Below are 18,897 nucleotides of genomic sequence, written 5' to 3'. Positions count from 1 at the left end.
TCTCCCCCCCCACCCCCCATGCAGACAGCCTAATTGTCAGATTTGTTTATTGCGTTTGTTGTCTATCGCTCCTCCCCCTCTCTGGTCTTTGACTCCATGTGTATGTGGACTTGTTAAAGGATTAACCTTTTATCTGTGTGGCTCTGTCTCTCTTTACCCTTTCGCTCCCTCCATCTCTTAACCTGCCCAGGCAAGGTTACACATTTTATCAACCTCTGTCTTTTTAAAAAGGGATGGAATTTAGACTCAGAGTGGGGTGGGTAATGCGGGGGGGGGGTGGTGGCAAGCAAAAAGGAGAGATGAAATAGAAAGCGACAGAGCGGAGGAAGCAGAAGAAGGAGGGGCAGAGATTAAACTAAATACAAACTGACAGAGGGATGAAGAGACATGGAGTGACAAGAAGAGACGACCGGGAGGATGGAATACAGAGACAAAGACAGACAGACAGTTGGACACAGAAGAAGGGCTGCAGAGAATTAAACTGCGGACCATGGCAATGCAGTCACTAATTGAAAAGGAGCTTCACAGCCAGCCTCTTAATGGTCCACTTCCTTCACACCAAGAAGCCACTCAAACGTCTGCTGTCATGTCCGAGGACCACTCTCTGCGCCTGTCTCTCTCTCCAGTTTCCCCTGTAAAAAGGAATCAGAGGAAAGCTAGGGAAGAGAGACCTTTTAAAAATCACACCGCCACAATGTTATTGAGAAGCTCAGCACTTAAGAGAAGGCTTAACAAAGCTGTCAAAAAATTAATCCCCTTGGGCAGGCATGCTTGCAAACACACAGATACAAACACGTGAGCCTGGGGCAACAGAAAATGCTGCCTGATGTTCATAGTGCCTCTTCTTCTCCTGTTCTCTCTTCCGCTGTCTTGTCTATCTCTACCCCCTCCACCCTTCTCACGCTCTCAGGCTGAGGCTGTGAGTCACAGGGTGTTGGAGTGAATACTAAGGAGGCTGGCTGACACCTCCAATACCTCTCTGCACAGCAGCTCCATTGCACACATTTAATCTATTGTATGTAAACACTGGCAGACTTAGGGGCCACAAACACCCACAGAAATTCTCACAGATAGTACGTTTCCAAAAAAAAAAAAAAGAAAATCCACTGACTCAAAGCTGCTGGTATTATCGAGCATATGGCAGCTCTTAGCTAAGGTGCACAAAAATCATCCTGCTTTCACAACCGCCACTGAGATCAAACACCCAGTCACTAGCTTATCATACATACTGAATAATGAACTTAGAAAGTGGCATATGGGGGCCAAACATCTTACAGTTTAGAAAAAGACAGATTAGAAAAGGAATTTGACCCAGCGAGTTAGAGGATCAAACCCAAATCATGTCTGCAGGAAATGGACTGAGTGCTGGGAATATTACTTTTTAAAAATGAGACACCAAAGTTATCACCGACACAGCTGTGCATGTCAGTCCTTCCATGAGCATCTGTGCGTGTGTTTGTGTGTCAGCAAAAGACCTGAGATAGGGTTTCCTCATTAGTTGTGTTGTTATCAATAATTCAGACCCGGCCCTTGTTGGCGTTCAATGGGCCGAGTGCTAATGTGCTGTCAGGCCAACGGGGGCCCAGGGCCCAGCGCCACTTTAATGGATGTCATGATGAGAGGGTGAAATCGGAGCAGGGAGATCCTGTATCATCCATAGGAAAGAAGACGGAGGGAGGACAGGGCAGAGGAGAGGAGAGGAGGTGGGGGGCAGGGGTGAGGGCCACCAAGGGGGAGGACAGATGGCATTTTTGGACAGGTATGGGAGCAGAGGAGTGATGGAGAGAATCAGAATGAAGAAAAAGTGAAGATGGAAGGAAATAGGGTTATTTGGTCCCTTTGTTTGCTACTGGCTACAAATCAATCATCCTGAAGATGATGAGCTGACCCCTATCACCTCTTGATGGGACGGCATCATGGGACATGTGCTAAGTGGCCACCAGGGGAAGAGTTTAAGTGAATAATGAACTGACATTATTTAATTTTCCACCATTTAGATTGTTAGAGGTAATCCATTTACACATGCCTTTACAAAAGAACATACAAGTGACGTTTTATTTTAGTTTTTAAATCATTTCCTGGGAAACTTTGCAACAAATGCAAATTATATTACCAGTTTAAGGGAAATTGGATCAGCCCTATTGAAATTCTTAATTTATTATTATTCATCTAGCATGTTGAATTCAGATATGTTGCAACTTTCTGTGCAGACCAAAAGATGATTTATATTATTATCACAATTGTTGATAATTGTATTTAAATTGCCATGTTTTTCAGTATTCTATTCCTATTTCACCTCTCCTTACTCCTTTAGTTTTCTCCTGATTGTTAGGCACTCCAATGGAAAATAAACCAATCTGAAAGGAATAACTCTATATTAATTTAAAAAAAAAACAACAACACAAGTAAACTATCTCAGAAATTGAAAACACACACTTTACAAACCAAAATAAAAACAGCAGGCTGACAATCAACCAGGAAGGTTTGAACAGATGCAGAAGTGCCTCACATAATATTGTCTATCATAACATTTGATGCAGCCTTTTACTTCGTGAGATTGAGTTTTCTTTAATTTTGCTTACGATGAAGATGTTGTGTTTTATAAAATCTGTTTTCTCTGTTATATTGTTTTTCATTTCATGCTGCCATATACGCTGATAGAGATGCTGAATAAGATTTAACCAACTTATACTCTTTCTATGTGTATGAACAGAATGCATCAGCCACCTTTATGTCTATGCAGACACACAGACTTGATTTTATTACTTCTCAGAACATTGTTTTGACACTTGACCTTGACCTCTAGGATCCTAAATCCAACCCTTTCAAGTTTTTGTCAGGAGTACACAGTATAAAGCCGTGAGAATTACAGTAATATACATCACTGCCGAGTCTTGACATTGATTGCTGGTTAACCTATGCTGCCCTCTACTGGTGTAAACCTGTCAACATGAGATTCATTTCCTATAACCAGACACTGGAGTCTGTCAAAGTATTTGAGCCATTAGCAACCCTGTTACTGGATAGGAAGCTCCATGATGAAAAATGACCCCATGTAAACTGAGAAGGTAGTATGTTCCCAGAACCATGTCAACACACAGGGGTAAATAAGGGAACCAACCACAGACATGAGGCACAGCTGGTATAGTATTGATGGCCTGTCAGACTGAATCAGAAACACCTTACTCAAGCATAAAGCTGTCCGCAGTCTACAACAAACTTGACACAGCAGCTGATGCCAGTGTTGTGCTGGAAATGTTTTCAGTAGCAGAATGGTGAATTAGGCAAAGTGCGCAGAGCCTGAGTGCAGCAGGTCAGATGCAAAGGAAATGACTGCTGAGCATGAAGGACTTATAGGGGCTTGGCCAGCTGCTGTGTGCAGCAACACTGTGTGAGATATATATCAAACTCGAGGAAGAGAACACATCAGACCCCACCAATCATACATTGCTACAACCCGCCTTTCTCATTCTTTCCTGCTGGGGAAACGCACAGTAAATCTACACTCACTGAAATCTGCCAGATAGACTCTTACTCACCTCCTTACAACAGCTTGAATGAAGTGTTATATTTTTCTTTTCTTTTTTTTTTTTTTTACCATTATAGCTTTTTGAGGATCATAAATTCTGGTCATATTTCATGGGCTTCGGCCTGCAGGCACTTTGTAACTTTCCAGAAATGTTAGTTTGCCCTTTTACTTACACTCTGCCTGCATGATCTGCACCTAGGTCATATATCATGCCTTGGGTGTCTCTTGGCACTGTGGTGGTGAATTTAGAGACTGCCTATGAAGGTCAAAGGTGAGGGGGCAGTCAAGTGCCAGGCAGCATACTTGTACTTCCCCTCATAATGTAGCAAAATATTTACTATTATGAAATCTGAGGCAACTTTAAAGAAAAGAAATCATTAGTCTATACATAATATACAATGAGGCTACCATGGCTCACTGAGCATGACACATAACAAGTCCGCTCAGTATGAACAAAAGGACCTCTGCATTCCCCTTGAACTGGCCTGAGCCTGCAAGTCTGACAGTTCAGCATATCAGTTTGCAGCTGTGAGGGATAATCATCCCACCAAGTTTAGACTATTGATCAGATGTGGATATGTGCAGGAAATGTGGCCAGCTGTACAATATGTTTCCTGTGCATTTTTACCCCAGGACTTCCTTTCAAACGAAGTGGGATTTTTGTTGCTAAAAACAAGTTGTTAGTAAAAGTACTGTGAGAAATATGAAAACAGAGATAGGTTTCCTATAAAATACCCAAGATGCAGTATGAGAAAAGCAGAAACATAAGCCTGGTCCCTAAAACAACATTATTTTCCTCCCACTTCAGAAGAAGATCTAACTCAAATGGTTCTTCAGGCCGAGCTATCAAAATGACATTTGAGTACGTGTCGTAAATAATGACAAGAGATAATTTTGTTGCTTTACTGCTCATCTTGATTTCAACAAATTTTTCCCTCTTACTTTTTATCGTTTCAGTATTTCTTACTTATGTTATGAGCAGCCAATTGTTTTATTTCATGTTATGTTTATGATGGAAGGAGATGCATGGAGAGGGACTGTGTGTGTTTTTGTGAGAAATCACAGATGTGTGTACACAGGTGGGTGTGTGTGCCTGTCCTGTGAATCCACATCTGCCTACAGAAATGGAGAATGTTGATGTTGACTGTCACAATCTCACACCCCCCTGACATTTTTACACCAGCAGCGGAGGACAGGGCGTCCTTCTTTCCAAACCACATTCATATCACACATTTACTCTAGATCTGCATGCAGCTCATACATGTTTAAACATTGCTACAATCGTTTCTGTCGTGCTGCTCTTTCCAGACTAAATCCTTCAGGCTGGCACATTCCTACTTGCAATTATGTAATGATGCTTATTTTATAACATGGCAGTTTGAAGTAATTATCTTCTCCATAGATCACAGTCTCACAGTCTGTTTCTAAATATCAGACATTCCTCAGCTGAGAGTGAAGTGGCACAGAAAAAAATAAAACAAATCACATCACTGCTGCTACACAATTCAGTCTTCTGCATGTCCTCATTTCACTGTAAGTTACAGTGTCTCATTTTTATCTTGTTCTATTCTAACACTGACTACTGATGCCACTAACATGTATAAGTCACACACTGTATGCAAGTACACGAGATAAGATCAGTATTGCCTAAATGTACATGTTTCATCGGGGATGTGAGGGCAGGAGAAGACAGGTGGAGCTGTCAGGATGGTTGTCAGCTCCACAGACGCATGTAAGTATTTGAGCCGAGAGTAAAGATCAATCACTTACATGCACATACACATATTTGTCAGATCAGTCACTGAATGATGTTATGCGTGTGCTATCTCAGAGAAAACTCGCAGAGTAATCGCCATGTGTTTCTTGTACCACATAGACAGTTTCAGGTCACTTTTTAATGAAAGCAGACAGTGTGATTGGTTATCGGTAGGTTTGATTTACCTGTGCTCCACATTGATTGCTCCTCTTGTCCTGCTGTTGTTCTTGCTGAGTGAGTCCAGTCTCCAAACCAATACAGGCACACTAAGAAATAACAATTTCTTCTGAACTCACTCCCAGCATCAAACTATCCAGGCCAGAAAAAAATATCTGAATGATCCTCAACTGTTCTCATTAAGTCGAAAACATTCCAAGAGCTGCGTAGCTACATAGTCTTACACTCAGAAAAGCTATGCACAGGACAGGTGGAAATTGAGAACACAAACACACTGCTTCTGTCACCTCCCCTTCATCCTATCTCCTCCCTCCCGCCCTCCCTCCTTAACACTCTCAGCCCTGTGTGAAAACAAAGCTGGGGCAGGAGATTCCAGCAGCTAATCGTGGCAAACCTTAATAAGTGAGGACAGTTGTGTCAGAGGAAGGAGAGAGCAGCGAGTTGAGGGCTCTAGCAGCGAGGCTAGGAAGGGAGGAAAGGGAGTCAAATGTCAGTGAAGGCATGGAAGTATAAGTGAGGTACCGTAACTGAGAGAAGAGACGCATGAACCAATGAAACGATGATTTGTGGTGCAGCACATGGCGCGAATTCTCTGACAGATTTGAGCCGTCTCTCATAAAAGACTATCAAGGAGTGAGAAACAGCTAATTGTTAGACCTCTGTAAATAACTGGTATGATCCTGTGTTACAGATGCTCACGAATGCATACTACATTTCCACTGTACAACATGTGAGAATGAAGGACGGCAAACGAGTAAACCTCACACCTACAGTGCAGCAATGTCGAGAGAAACCGTGAAAGTTAAGAAAAATTGTGCATATTTTTGAATGTATGGAAGCACGCTGAGTGATACAGTAACACACACATGTAGAAACTCAGACATAGATGTTATTCTGCAGTATTTGTCCTAAGCAGCCACCCACTGTGCAGGCCCACTCTGAGTACATCTGAGGATGTACAGTGGATGTCAAGTTCTCTCCAGGGCCTGCAGCCCTTACACAGTACCACGACCTCTGACAGGGCTGCCAGCTATTACTGTCAGCGCACGGACTATAACAATCATAAATTCTCCTCAGCCTTAAAAGCAGCCACTCTGTGTGTCAACTCTCCCATCGAGACCCAGCAGGAAGGTAAGGTTAGAAAAGGACAGCAGTTTACAGCTGTAAGCACATTCTAGCACCAGAAGGCCTGGGGGTAGTGTTACAGGGGCACACTGCAGACCAGTGCCTCAGTCTCTCACAGTAATAAACACGGCAGTAAAGTTTTCACCACAAGCCATTGTCTGTGTTTACTGTAGTATTTACTCAGACATCTCAGTGATTTCAATTCTGACAAGTTGTTATGTTTCCACAAGAAAACCTGATTATATTTGTGGCTCAGTAGTCACATATTCAACTACTTTTCTGAGTGAAAAACATGATATGGGACCTTTTTAATATTAGTTGTGTCCTTGACAACAAGAAAGGCGTCATTACCGACTTGAACTCTTTACTTTTATAATCCATTGGATAATGAGACGAGAGGTGAGGGAAATCAGCAAACAGCATCCCTAAATTTCTCTTACTGTAATTGCCAATAGAAGGAGTCAACTTCCCCAATTTTGTCTGGTGTTACAAAATTACACCTGGCAGATGGTGTCGCTGTTAGATGGATAGATTTTATTCCATATTTGAACTGAAACAATATAGCCCAGATTTATAGTTTAAGAAATGTACAATTTTTTTTAGAAGACCATTTGTCAGTTCACAGTTTACTGTGCCATAAATGACAGGTTCACAAAGCCTGTCCTCTAACACTGTCATGCTCATATGTATACTGAAAGATTTCATGATGGCTGTAATTGTTTCTTTTGCCCATATCAAAATCCACAGACCTGGAGCAAATATTTTCCCAAAGTTGGTCTCCAGCAAATAGCAGGCTCCAGCAAGCTGAGTTAATCAAATATTTATTTTCTAAAAGTTCATCTTTCAAGTACAAAATGTTACTGTCCCATGACTGCCACTCAGTCAAGAAGCACTGAGGAGGCAATTTGGCACTAAAAAGAATAAATATTTAAATAAAAATTTGAACAAGAATCATAAAAGCTACAAGGACATTAAATTAAACATGAGTCTGAGGACTGGCGGCAGTGTCCTTTGATTTAAAGAAATCATTTGATATTTTTTCCCCTTTTTATTGCATAGTGACGAGACAGACAGGAAGCAGTAAGATAGAGAGGAAATATGACATTCAACACAGATCCCAGGTGGGAATCGAAATGTGCGCATGATGAGGAGAGCACACAAGCATCTTGGCAAGAGGTCCTATTTACCTCGTACTGGCCAAGCTGTCCCAGTTGGAGTGATGGCCTCACATTTCTACCCCACTAAATACCTGGCTGCCACAAAAGCACACACATTCACAGAACATGCAAATTGCCGAACCCAACCTCATACTAATGCCTTTGTTGAATAGAGACAGAGATCATTTCCTCTATGTAAAGATGAAGAAAGGTTACTAAGATGTTGACTTGAATCACACAGAATGCATTAGTATCAGATAGGCCTATTGCATACTGTAGTAGCCTGTAGAAACCTTGCTGCTTGTGTTTTGTCTGATAAGATTGATACATTTATTTATTGAGAAATGACCCAGAAAAACTATTTCATCATTTAATTCTATATGGCGACAGCTGTTGGTAGTGACCTCATAGCCCCACCCACCTTGGACCTGATCAGCCAGAAATGAAAACACCTGTGGGGGAGTGCAGGGCCGAGGTATATCATCCAAATCAACCGTGACAACCTGAAGAGCTCTATGTTGTGGGTTGAGTCTGTGTTTGCTGCACATATGGCCAGCATAGATGTTATAAGAACCAGGTTTCTCTCATATGACAAAATGTATAGGCACCTTTTGCGTGTGAGAAGCTTTGCTGACTGGCCATTTAAAGAGGAATGCAGCTGCACACCTGAGAAGGTAGGAGAGGCACGATTTAATTAAGAGAAGTTGACAGCAGGGCAAGCACTAACTGGGACTAGGCCTACAGAAAGTCAGTTTAGGCTCAAGCCTAGTTAATTTCAAAGATCTGATCTTTATTGCCTTTGTCATCTTAAGCTTAAGTTAGGGCAGAAAATCTATTAATTTACTTTATGTGTTTGCAGATGGCCAGCGCCGGGTTTGTCCACTGCGGCACTGACAATGAGCCTGATGTTGCCTGTTGTTTCTTCTGTCTGATTGAGCTTGAGGGTTGGGAACCCGATGATGATCCTTGGTAAGAAAAGTTTGTCAGGTTACACAGACCCTCACTTTTTATTTTTATTTTGTCATTGTCATATTAGTCAGTAGTGTAGAAGCAGAGTGACATGCAGTAGCTTCAAATCTGAAATTATTTTCTATCCATTACTCCATTAGACCTGTTACCCACAGCCGTTATAGGGCAATTGTGTATCACCAATGATTGAAATCGCCATGAAAAGTAAAAAAGTGAAATGGTAACTATTTTTTTCTGCCAAGGACTGAACACAAAAAACGCTCTCCTAACTGTGAGTTCCTTAAGACGAAGAAAGACTTCACTGAGCTGACCGTGGCTGAATACTGTTACATGGAAAAGGAGAGGATAAAGATCTACATTGTAAGTGTCCACAGTACAGTCCGTAAATTATGGCCCATGACATGTGACTTAAGCACTAGATATTTTGTTCTATGTTGTGCTTTTTTTCATTTAAATTTTTCCAGAGAAAGGTTTGTAACAAAAAGATGGCAGATCTGCAGGAGAAGATAGACTGCACACTTCAGAGACTTCATTCTCAGGTGGACTCCTTACAACTGAAATTTTAATCTTGTTGCCACACTCATCTCGAAGGCATCACAAGAGCCTGCAAACTTGACTGGATACTTGACACAATGGCAGTTTAAAATAATCAATAAAGTGTTTGATGTGTATTGCACTCTGGTTGTAGTATTGTCTTTAACCACAAGATGGTGCTTTTGTACTAAAACTACAGGGTTCCTATGTCACAGAAGCTCTAGTTTTAGTGAGTTCCCCATCTTATACCCAGAAACTTGACAAAGGCAATCTGCCATGAAAAGCTCACATTCATCAGGATTACAATGTGTGTTATATTCCCTCTTTACAACCAAATACTTACCATTTTCCTGAACGTGCCACCATCTCTACCACCCCTTTTCAAAACTTGACCCTGGACAGATGGCCTGAAGCCCCTCCCTTTCAATACCAACTGTTGCCCCAGTAACATCTGTTACATATAGGGAGATGGGAGAGGGCTCACCAGGACACTGGCCTTGCCCTATGAGAGGAGGCTTGAGGATTTCAGGAAATGCTGAAGGATGCTGCAGCTGACAATAGAAAGTGTAGAAAAAAGGTGCTCCTGCAGTAAACACTACTGGAGCGCTCCATCTTAGTGATGCTTCACTGCTCTCATGAACAGCAAAGGTCTAACATTAAAATGATAAGTTGATGGAAACACTTGAAATATACATGTCATTTACGTAACGAAAACAGGACGTACTGTAGGGCTCGGTTAGTGACGCTTTCCCCGGTGTCTGATGGGAGGGTTGGTTAGATGGAGGGCAGGATTAAAAGATGCCATCCCTTCTCCAACCTTCCACTGTTCTGGATTAATGTCTAATGTAACACTCTGGCCACTGAGCCCAGATCAGCTGCTTAATTCTCTTTTATCCGCCCGCTGTAGAGCAAATTGAAGAGAGGAATATATTGAGCCAAAAAAGTCAAATACCCACAGGTGATGTAACGTTTCAAATGAAACTGCTGTGCTTCAATTTTTCGGGGCTTCCTTTTACTATACTCTTAAATCAATGCTATAGTGAAATATTCCCCATTTCACTGGAACGGTTCAGAGTATTCATTTAATATATCTATATGTAGTGATTAGAAGAACATCAAATACATGAACCAGATTTTTTTTTTTAAATATCTTTTATACATTGTGTTGTGGTATTTGCACACATTCACAGATCATATGGGGCATGTTTACAGTAATTGCTAATGTATCTTTAATCAGGGCTTATACCACATATCATGCCAATCCACTTACATATGTGTGCTCCAGAAAATGAACAAAGAGAATGGCGTGACTTCTGTCTCCGTGTGGCACAGATGTGATAAACGCACATATCTGTGGGAACGGTGCAAAGCTGTTGATTTGATTGGCTCAACAACTGAGGTGGGGGGCTTCCCTTCATGTGTTTCCCCCACCATCCTGGTGTCTTTTGCAATTATATAGGCTAAGTATGACCCCATCAAATTGTATTAAATGAGTCATTAAGATAATAGGAGTCTATTTTTCACCTTTTCGCATGTTTTTTTTCTCTTTCTTTTCTGGTATAATTAATATACAAACTGGTTTGCACTAGTGGCCCCTGCTGCAGTTTTCTAATTAATGAGTTTCTGCTAAACAAACTGTAAACAGTGAATGTAACAGATGGACAAACGGACAGATGTTACTAACAGAAAGTTTACAACCTGAGCTTTCCATCAGGCCCCATCTGTTGCTCCTGTGCTTGGTACCTCCCTCTTACCCTCCTCCAATGCTCCTCCACTCTCCTCAGCAGCATCTATCACCGAACCCTCTCCCCTGATGCTTCCGTGCACTGCCCTGAATGACATCAGTATTTACCCTTTCGCCTGACCCGTTTTAACCCCTAATAAACAAAGGCTAAATGAAATGCATATTATCACTTCACTTATAGGCTTTAAACATCTCACATCCCTCACACTGTAATTCTTTTTTTTCTTTTTTGATTTTTTTCTTTAGACGTGCTGGCTAAAATTACCAACCAACGCAGAATAAAATATTACAAGGTCTGACATGTGCACAGATCAGATGATGGAGACTGCACAGAGGTCCTGCACCAAAGTCACGTGAATGTGAATCATGCTGAATTTACAGATTACGGGAGCAAAGTGAGACTCTTCCTTGCATTTTAATTAGTAAGAAACTAAAATCCCCTTTCAGTCTTTCTTGTCCCTCCTCCACCTCTAATATTCTCCCATGTCTTTGGCAGTGGGGCATGCTGGCTGCTTGCTCTCTCAGAGACCACGGCCCTCCTACCTTTGCTGTTTTTCTTTTTTTTTGTGTGTGTGCCCTCTTCCAAAGGGACCTCCATCTGTCCCTACACTCAGCCTATAGTGGTGTCCCAAAGCCCAGCAACTTCCACAATGCAGTGGGCGTGCAGAAGGGGGGCCAGAGTAAACATGACAGCATCCAGATCCCATTAGAAGCTCTTTAACTCCTGCAGCCTAATACTCTCAGAGAACTCTGGGAGGAGAAGGCCAGCCCCTTATCCTCACACACAATGTCACTTTTTACACCCACTCCCATAGGTAATGACTGTGAGCTGCCCCTCTACTCCCCTACTATTTTTTCCCTTTTCTCTTACCACAGTAGATCTAGCTGTTATTTTGTATAATTTTTATTCTATTCCATTTTTTTTTCTCATAATACTGACATGATTATTTGAATGCACTTTATTTTAAATTACCAAATCTTCACAGGGTTTGCAGTGGTGTTTTATGAAAAGATGTTGAGAGAGAGAATGATTGAATATTTGTCACATTGAATTGGAATTAACTGTTCTCTTTTCTCATTGCACTGCAGAGTTGATTCTGATGTGATATTGCAGTAAACAGACGAAGCATTGATAAAACATAACGTTTTATTTACTTCAATTTAATTGGTTTCACCATATTGACCGTGACCGACTGAATCCTCATCTTTGTACTTCTCTGCCCTCCTCCTGTCCCTACATCTTCTCATGATGCCAACTTTGCCATTTTTCATTGTTTTCATCGGCCTTGCCCACGTTTCATTCTCCATCAATCTTGGTCTTTCTTCTACCAGCTGCTGCTCTAAGTCTGGGGCGTCTCTGTCTCGGGGTGCTCCACCTCTCAACCTGGGCGCTCATGTCCCCATGCTCCCCACACAGAGGCGTCAGTGTGTGTGCGTGTGTGTCTGTGTGCATGTGTGTGCATGCGCACTGTGGCGCAAGAGGAGGATCACTGTGTTCACCCCAGCTTAAAGGCAGAGGGATTACCGGCACACAGACACTGATTAAAGCCTTCCAGCCTCCTATGGCCCCATTAATACAATCTTAATCACAATGCTTTATCCCTCCATCTCGCTCCTATGGATCAGGACCTTTTCATTTTAGTGGGAGCCACTCTTGTTTGGCCAGTGGATTAAGTGGGCTGCACACAGAAACTAAAATATAAGCACAAGGGAGCCAGAGGGTGAAAGAGAGAGTTAGCTTTATGGTATTTAAAAAATATATTTTTGGTCAGATTTAGTCTCTTGTTTTCAGTTTTCTGTGATGCCAGCTTCCACTTAAGTGAATTCACCTCATAGTTGTAGTGACGGCTCATTTTTGATGTATTTATTAGAATGTATATAAAGATAAAATAAAAACAAAGAGCACAGAAGTTTAGAAAACAGCACTTGGAGTGCAGCTACATTTATTCTCTGTGGGCTGATATCTGACATGACCTCACTCTCTCAGGGGACTGAGCTACAGGTCGTGCTCTGCTGGCTGCTGCCTCGGCCAAGATGGCATTACAGAGCATGTGTTCCCCTCCATTACACAGACCCTTATCTTAGATAAGAACCACTTGATACACTCACATCTGTGTTTGCTAGAAAATACTTTAAGGTCAAGATTTTTGTAGTTCATTTTGAAGTGTTTTTACTATTAATGTTCAGCATCTCAAAGTTTCTCACATGCTTTGATAAAATATAAATCTACTTCAAAATATTAAATCCTAAAAACCCATAAGAGAAGAAAAGCTTGTGTCTTTTATCTCTCTAACTATTCCTTGTAACTACCAACAAACTATCTCTTCATTACCATTCCCCAATCTCCTGAGACTGTGTCCTGCATCTCTGTGTTTTGTAATCTTGTATCCAAAGTTAATTTACGTGGATTATTTCTATATCCACCCACTCATGTATTTGGACTCAGAAGGATAATCCACATACCCTGCCCCCCGCCGTTTTTGCCGTAACAAAACAGCAAAGACACAAAGAGGGTGTGCGCCAGCTAACTCTGCCAGTACTTTCTCACAGGCCAAATGTCTGCCTGTGTGTAAAGCTATGTGTCACTCTTATGCCAAGGCTGACACACAAGAGCAAAGAGGACAAACTTGTGAATGAGGAGCAAGGACCTCAGTCACCTCTCCTGCCCTTCCCTTCTTTTTCCTCTTCTTCTTTTCCCTCCAGCACGTCGCTGATTTCCCTTTCCCTCTCTCTCATCCCTCTCTCTCATGCTCTCACTCTCTTCTCTCTCTTGCTCCGCAAATTGGCCCAGCTGTCCGTCAGCCCCCCCGCAGTTCCCCCAGCTGCCTGCCCTCCCCGAACGAGAAACCCCACAACAATACAGGTCACAGGTCAAGAGAAAGAACAGGCTGCGCTCACAATGGACCAGTGGCGCCCAGTATAACAATCGCTCCCTTTTTCTCCTCCAGCCTCTTCCACACTGTTGCCAGAACTGGAAAAGGCAAACCTTTGGAGAGGTAGCTGAAGGAGGGGGGGTCGGGGGGGTAAAGTCCTCTCGGACAGCAGCCTCCCAGGCATCTTCCCCTCTTCACAGTTGCCTAAACGACCGTAGTGATGCACCGGCGCTTGCTCTCACCACTCCATCTTTGCACTCTGCCACCCTATTCTTTGTTTATGTCAAGAGCCATCATGTGCTTTCAACACAGTCATTAAAGTCAAATCTGAGACTTTTGTCATTAGTTGAGTGATATAAATGTGTTAGGAGCCTCGCTAGTTGGACCTCATCTAAAAAAAAAAAAAAAAAAAGGTATCATATTAATCTACATTTTATTGCATCTGAGATGAAAATTTAGATCCAAAATTCTTTGGCATGTATTTTTCAGTTGCATTTTAGAAATCATACTTTTAAAAGGCATCTGGTCCGTTGATATATTAACCATATCCATATTCATATGCTGTGTCTCTCAGTAGAAATGTGGTGCTTTTGTCTCATTGAGTTAATGTGAATGAATTCTTAGAAAATGTGTTCTTGCCCTACAGTGTTTTGGCATGAGCTAGATGGGAAAATGGGGCATGTGGGAGAGAAAGCAAATGATAGGGACTCAGTCTAAAAGCCTCTGTGACACATTCACCTGTTCCCCAGAGCTGTTTTCCCATGGCCCACAACAGCCTCCTGCCTGACCTGATAGAAACCCCGGAGCAAAGGCTCTGAATGACTCGCTCATACACACAACTCACACGTCCTGCAACAGATATATACGTTGCTATACGTGCTCCTTTATTTTGGCAACTTCAGTTTTATACATTGTGGTTCTGTTTGATGTCAGTGTGTCTGTGTTTCCTATTGTGAAATGAAAGAGAGACACAAATTAAAGATTTGTCTTCTTTTGTCAGGGATTGCATTTTCATCTTTTTTGACGATGATGTACCCTCGTACCAAAGAACTACTTCATATTCCTGGATCTATTGTTTGAAAGCTGAATATCGTCACTGCTATGATACAAGTGAATAGTAAAACAGCTGAAATTAAGTGTGTGAGAAGTGAGGGATTGTGATGTTTGAGTTTTCATTGATTAACCTATTTAAATTATGGAAATTTGAATTTTATTGTGAAATTAGAGAAAATGATCAAAATGACTGATTGCACATGTAGAAGCAGGAATACTTCCATCTGTGCCTCTTGTTAGCCTCACGACAAGTACAAATGCAAAGTCAATTGGAATTTTTCATTTTAAAAACTTCACTGTATATTTAATCTTAAAATGATATCCACATTAAATAAGTGCAGGTGCTTCATTTCAGTGAACTCAGTTATATTGTGAGGCATAATTAATCTGAAGTTCAAGTATCGGGAAACAGTTTAACAGAAGAAAACACAAGGAAAACATTGTTATGGAAATAGCATATAATATAAGAATATTTATTCAATTAAGTGCGAAACAGAAAAATATTTACAAGAGTACATCATGACAAAAATGTGACACCAAATGAACAAGTACCTGAAAGACCTCAAATAAATAATTTAAATACAGTACAGCTGCCAGTGATGACAAACCAAGAAGACAGTGAAACAAAAACTGTGCTGAGAAAAATATAAAAAGGACAGGACCTTATCAAAATAAATATTAAATACAGATATAAATAAATGCATTGATTTTCATATGGTGTGGGGGACATTGGCTGTATGCCTCAGTGCACTATTTAGGCTGGAAGACAATTAGATTTTTTTTTTTTTCATGGAGAACTAAGAAAATTTTTATGTTTTTGTTCAAACCCGACATTTGAAACATCTGTGTGCATCAGGGCCTGATTTGGTAAATTAGTTCTTAGTTCCACTCTGTAACAACTGAGGGGGCAATTTATTCAGAAATAATTAGAATGCAAATACCAACATATAATTATAACAAAAAAAAAAGAATAAATAAAATATTAAAAGTTATGGGTGCGTGTTTGTATCAGGTAGATTGAGTTGAGGTGACAAGTCTCTCTCTCTCTCTCTCTCTCTCTCTCTCTCTCTCTCTCTCTCTCTCTCTCTCTCTCTCTCTCTCTCTCTCTCTCCCAGAGAACTAGACAACATAAATGCAAACCATGTTTTCTGTACAGTCATTACCTTGGCCATTGTTTTTACAGCAGTTTATTGAGGAGCAGTGCCCCTCCCCTGGCTTGTTTGATAGCAGTCAGTCACAGGTCCTGGCGGTTCCTCGCGGCCACATTTCAGATGCTACTCATCTGAGAGGTGATCAAGTGAGAGGGAGTGAAGGAGTCAAAGGCCACATCCAGGGGCAGCTCATAACGTGAAGCCTGAAAGAGTGGGTGGCCCTGAGGCCCACCTGGTAGACCACCTGCTACGGAAGTGGGGTAATGGTGTGACGAGAGGTAGTGGGCATGGTGGCCAGGGTGGGGCGTGTAGTTCCTCTCTGACTCGTGGGGAGAAGGCTCCTGCTTCAGGGCAAAGTTGCCACTGATGCTCAGGGGAGGGGTGAGGGGCCCATCGTACGGTGGGGTGCCAGTGCTGCATTCGTTAGGGGAGGGGTTGTCATACACAGGCCCCTTGAATCCCTTCATGTGGAGGAGGTGGGATGCCTCCAGGGAGCCATAGGGGGGGCTGGGAAGGCCTGGGGATGGGTAGCTGAGGGGATGTCCAGCCTGACCCCCCACACCACCCACTCCCGGGCCTCCACACTTGTCCTCCAGCTTGTTGAGCATCATCGGACTCGGTCCCAGCTGCAGGCATCCAGCCACGAGGTTACTGGTGGGTTGAGACAAACCTTTGCACAGCATTTCCACAAAGCCATGGCTCTCTGGGGACTGGCCACTCTCAAGCACCTCCGACAGGGCCCAGATGTAGTTGCGGGCCAGCCGCAGAGTTTCAATTTTTGACAGTTTCTGTGTCTTGGAATAGCAGGGCATAACTCTGCGCAGATTATCCAGGGCATCGTTCAACCCGTGCATACGAGAACGTTCCCTGGCATTGGCTTTGACCCGCCTGGCCCGAAACCTCTCCTGTCTAGCTTTGGTCATCTTCTTCTTCTTAGGCCCTCTCCTTTTGGGAGCATTTTCTCCATTTGGTCCAAGCTCCTCTTCATCTTCCTCTTCCTCTTCCTCCTCCATATCTTCACTGCCAATTTCTGTGAAGGGGTGCATCAGGCCATGGCGCCCCCTCATCTCTGGGCTTTCGTCTCCATCCTGAGAGCTACCGTCCTCCTCCAGCCAGCCGAGGGAACTCACCAGCTCGCTCACGTCCCCACTCTTCCCAAATGGTTTGGTCATCATTTTGATCTGTAGAAACAGCACAAAAATGTCCAATCACTCAATAGCCTATTACCGTACTATTTTTTTAATATCTGTAAATGTGTGATGTCAGTGCTCAAAGATAATATGTTGTATTGTAATTAATTGAGGACAGGAACTGGATGAGGTGCCTGTAATGACTGGAAACTTATGAGCATGAAATACAGAATGAGGGCTGACATTTCAGCACTGCAGTGTGGGCAGGTCATTGCTCTCACTCAAGAGCTGATACCTCTGTCCAACAATAAACCCTGCAGCTGGCTATTTAAACTGTATTATACTGTGTTATTCTCATATAAAGAAGAAGATTTCTGTTTTTATATGAAGGTTTCTGAATGCCCCCCCCTGCTGTTATGCTGTCGTTTCAGAGACGCTGTCAATCTGGGACACGACGGGATTTACTCAGAATATAAAGCTCAAAGATTAAATAAGCAATGTACAAATCAACAAACACGTGGACGAGCCAGCCACATAGTGTTATAACGTCATTTTTTGTTTGTATTGTTTTTTGTTCTACATTTTGCAAGAACAAATACATACATAGCCTACAGAGATAATATATTGTTAATATATTGTTTTTAAGGGAAACTGAGACTTAAGACTGGTGATTTTCTGTTTTGAAAAACTGTCCTAATTAATTATTGTGCACTAATGCGTAAAGTGGGACACTTTAGCCGACAACAGCAGTTTGAATTCAGAACTTAAGGAGCACAAGTGATGATGCATAAGAACACTGCAAATCTAAGACTTTTATTACAGTAAAAACTAAAGCAAATATAAATCAGCTCAGGTTATTTATTACATAAATGCAACAAATTCCCATTTTTGGATAATTAATAGAATAATCTCTATTTTAGACAGCCAATATTTCTTTATTTTAAACGCATACCTAAAAATGAACACTAGTGCGCAAGTAAACTCACCTGTTTGGATTCAGCACTTGCTCAACAGAAAACCCTTCTTCAAAAACACCAGCAGCTGAGTGATAAATCCAGAGATGCTGCGTTTCTCTCTTCGCGAATCTGACAGTGTCCTTAACTCTTCTCCTCCCTCAGATAGCCATGAGTGCGCAAGGAACTTTCATCTCCAAATGGCAAGACCCGGCTGAGTTTTTGGGCTTTAGCCTGGTAAGCCCCTCCCCCTGGCGCCCCACCCACCACCAATTCATCCAAACGCGCGTGGCGGTCTCGTGGCCAGAAGTTTTACCCAAATAGCCTGAGTGATGTGCAAAACAGGGGGCGCGCACCAGTATGCATATTAGGAGGTCCGGCACGGTGATGGATGAGTGAGCGCAGAAAATGCGCGCACACAGAAAAACAACAGTTTAGATGGTTTTGTCAAATTATGTTGAGATCAGAACATGTAAGATGTTCCAGCTTCAGTACAGATCCACGTTTTCACAAGTTTTCATTGCCATGAACCGCCTCTTACAATAATTTCCAGTGCTTCTGCTCTATTAAGGCCTATATAAAACTATGTGAATGCCTGAAAGCGGAGTGCCCAATATCCCTATTTTGTAAACTAAAAAAATAAAAAATAAACATGATTCATCATAATTCACTTAATTTCCCATCTGAGGCATCACAGATCCGTCTAAATCTGGTGTATACGGAGGCTCCAACACTTCTAGGACAGA

General features: G+C 42.1%; 3 protein-coding genes across 3 annotated transcripts in view; 1 reads left to right on the top strand and 2 right to left on the bottom strand.

The window, feature by feature from the left end:
* The window catches only part of znf385a (zinc finger protein 385A), a 59,560-nt gene extending 53,841 nt beyond the window's left edge, over positions 1–5,719 (bottom strand). The window contains exon 1 of the mRNA XM_085781961.1: positions 5,471–5,719. Coding sequence (XP_085638087.1) covers positions 5,471–5,483 — 13 coding nt within the window. The 5' untranslated portion in view covers positions 5,484–5,719. The remainder of the gene's footprint in view (positions 1–5,470) is intronic.
* Positions 5,720–8,254: 2,535 nt separating this feature from the next.
* birc5b (baculoviral IAP repeat containing 5b) lies at positions 8,255–9,389 on the top strand. Its single transcript, XM_085783115.1, has 4 exons — positions 8,255–8,418; positions 8,604–8,713; positions 8,956–9,073; positions 9,178–9,389. Exons 1-4 carry the CDS (start codon positions 8,260–8,262, stop codon positions 9,277–9,279), a joined length of 489 nt encoding a protein of 162 aa, XP_085639241.1. The 5' UTR covers positions 8,255–8,259; the 3' UTR covers positions 9,280–9,389.
* Positions 9,390–15,357: 5,968 nt separating this feature from the next.
* Positions 15,358–18,348, bottom strand: neurod4 (neuronal differentiation 4). Its single transcript, XM_085781960.1, has 2 exons — positions 18,185–18,348; positions 15,358–17,249 (listed from the first exon to the last, which is right to left on the bottom strand). The coding sequence occupies exon 2, from the start codon at positions 17,241–17,243 to the stop codon at positions 16,185–16,187; it is 1,059 nt and encodes a 352-aa protein (XP_085638086.1). The 5' UTR covers positions 17,244–17,249; positions 18,185–18,348; the 3' UTR covers positions 15,358–16,184.
* Positions 18,349–18,897: the final 549 nt, after the last annotated feature.

This window comes from Trachurus japonicus, chromosome 7, assembly GCF_045865225.1.
Source record: "Trachurus japonicus isolate A0001 chromosome 7, Traja_1.0".
NCBI classification, from domain to species: domain Eukaryota; kingdom Metazoa; phylum Chordata; class Actinopteri; order Carangiformes; family Carangidae; genus Trachurus; species Trachurus japonicus.
The sequence above is the reverse complement of the archived record's forward strand: the minus strand, read 5'-3'. Positions and strand labels throughout refer to the sequence as shown.

Bases quoted from the DNA above. Each gene is read 5' to 3' on its own strand.
- birc5b (XM_085783115.1), top strand. From the start codon at position 8,260: ATGTTGTGGGTTGAGTCTGTGTTTGCTGCACATATGGCCAGCATAGAT. The intron at 8,714-8,955 runs GTAAGAAAAGTT...TTTTCTGCCAAG, and splicing joins GAACCCGATGATGATCCTTG to GACTGAACACAAAAAACGCT. The intron at 9,074-9,177 runs GTAAGTGTCCAC...AAATTTTTCCAG, and splicing joins AGAGGATAAAGATCTACATT to AGAAAGGTTTGTAACAAAAA.
- neurod4 (XM_085781960.1), bottom strand. From the start codon at position 17,243: ATGATGACCAAACCATTTGGGAAGAGTGGGGACGTGAGCGAGCTGGTG.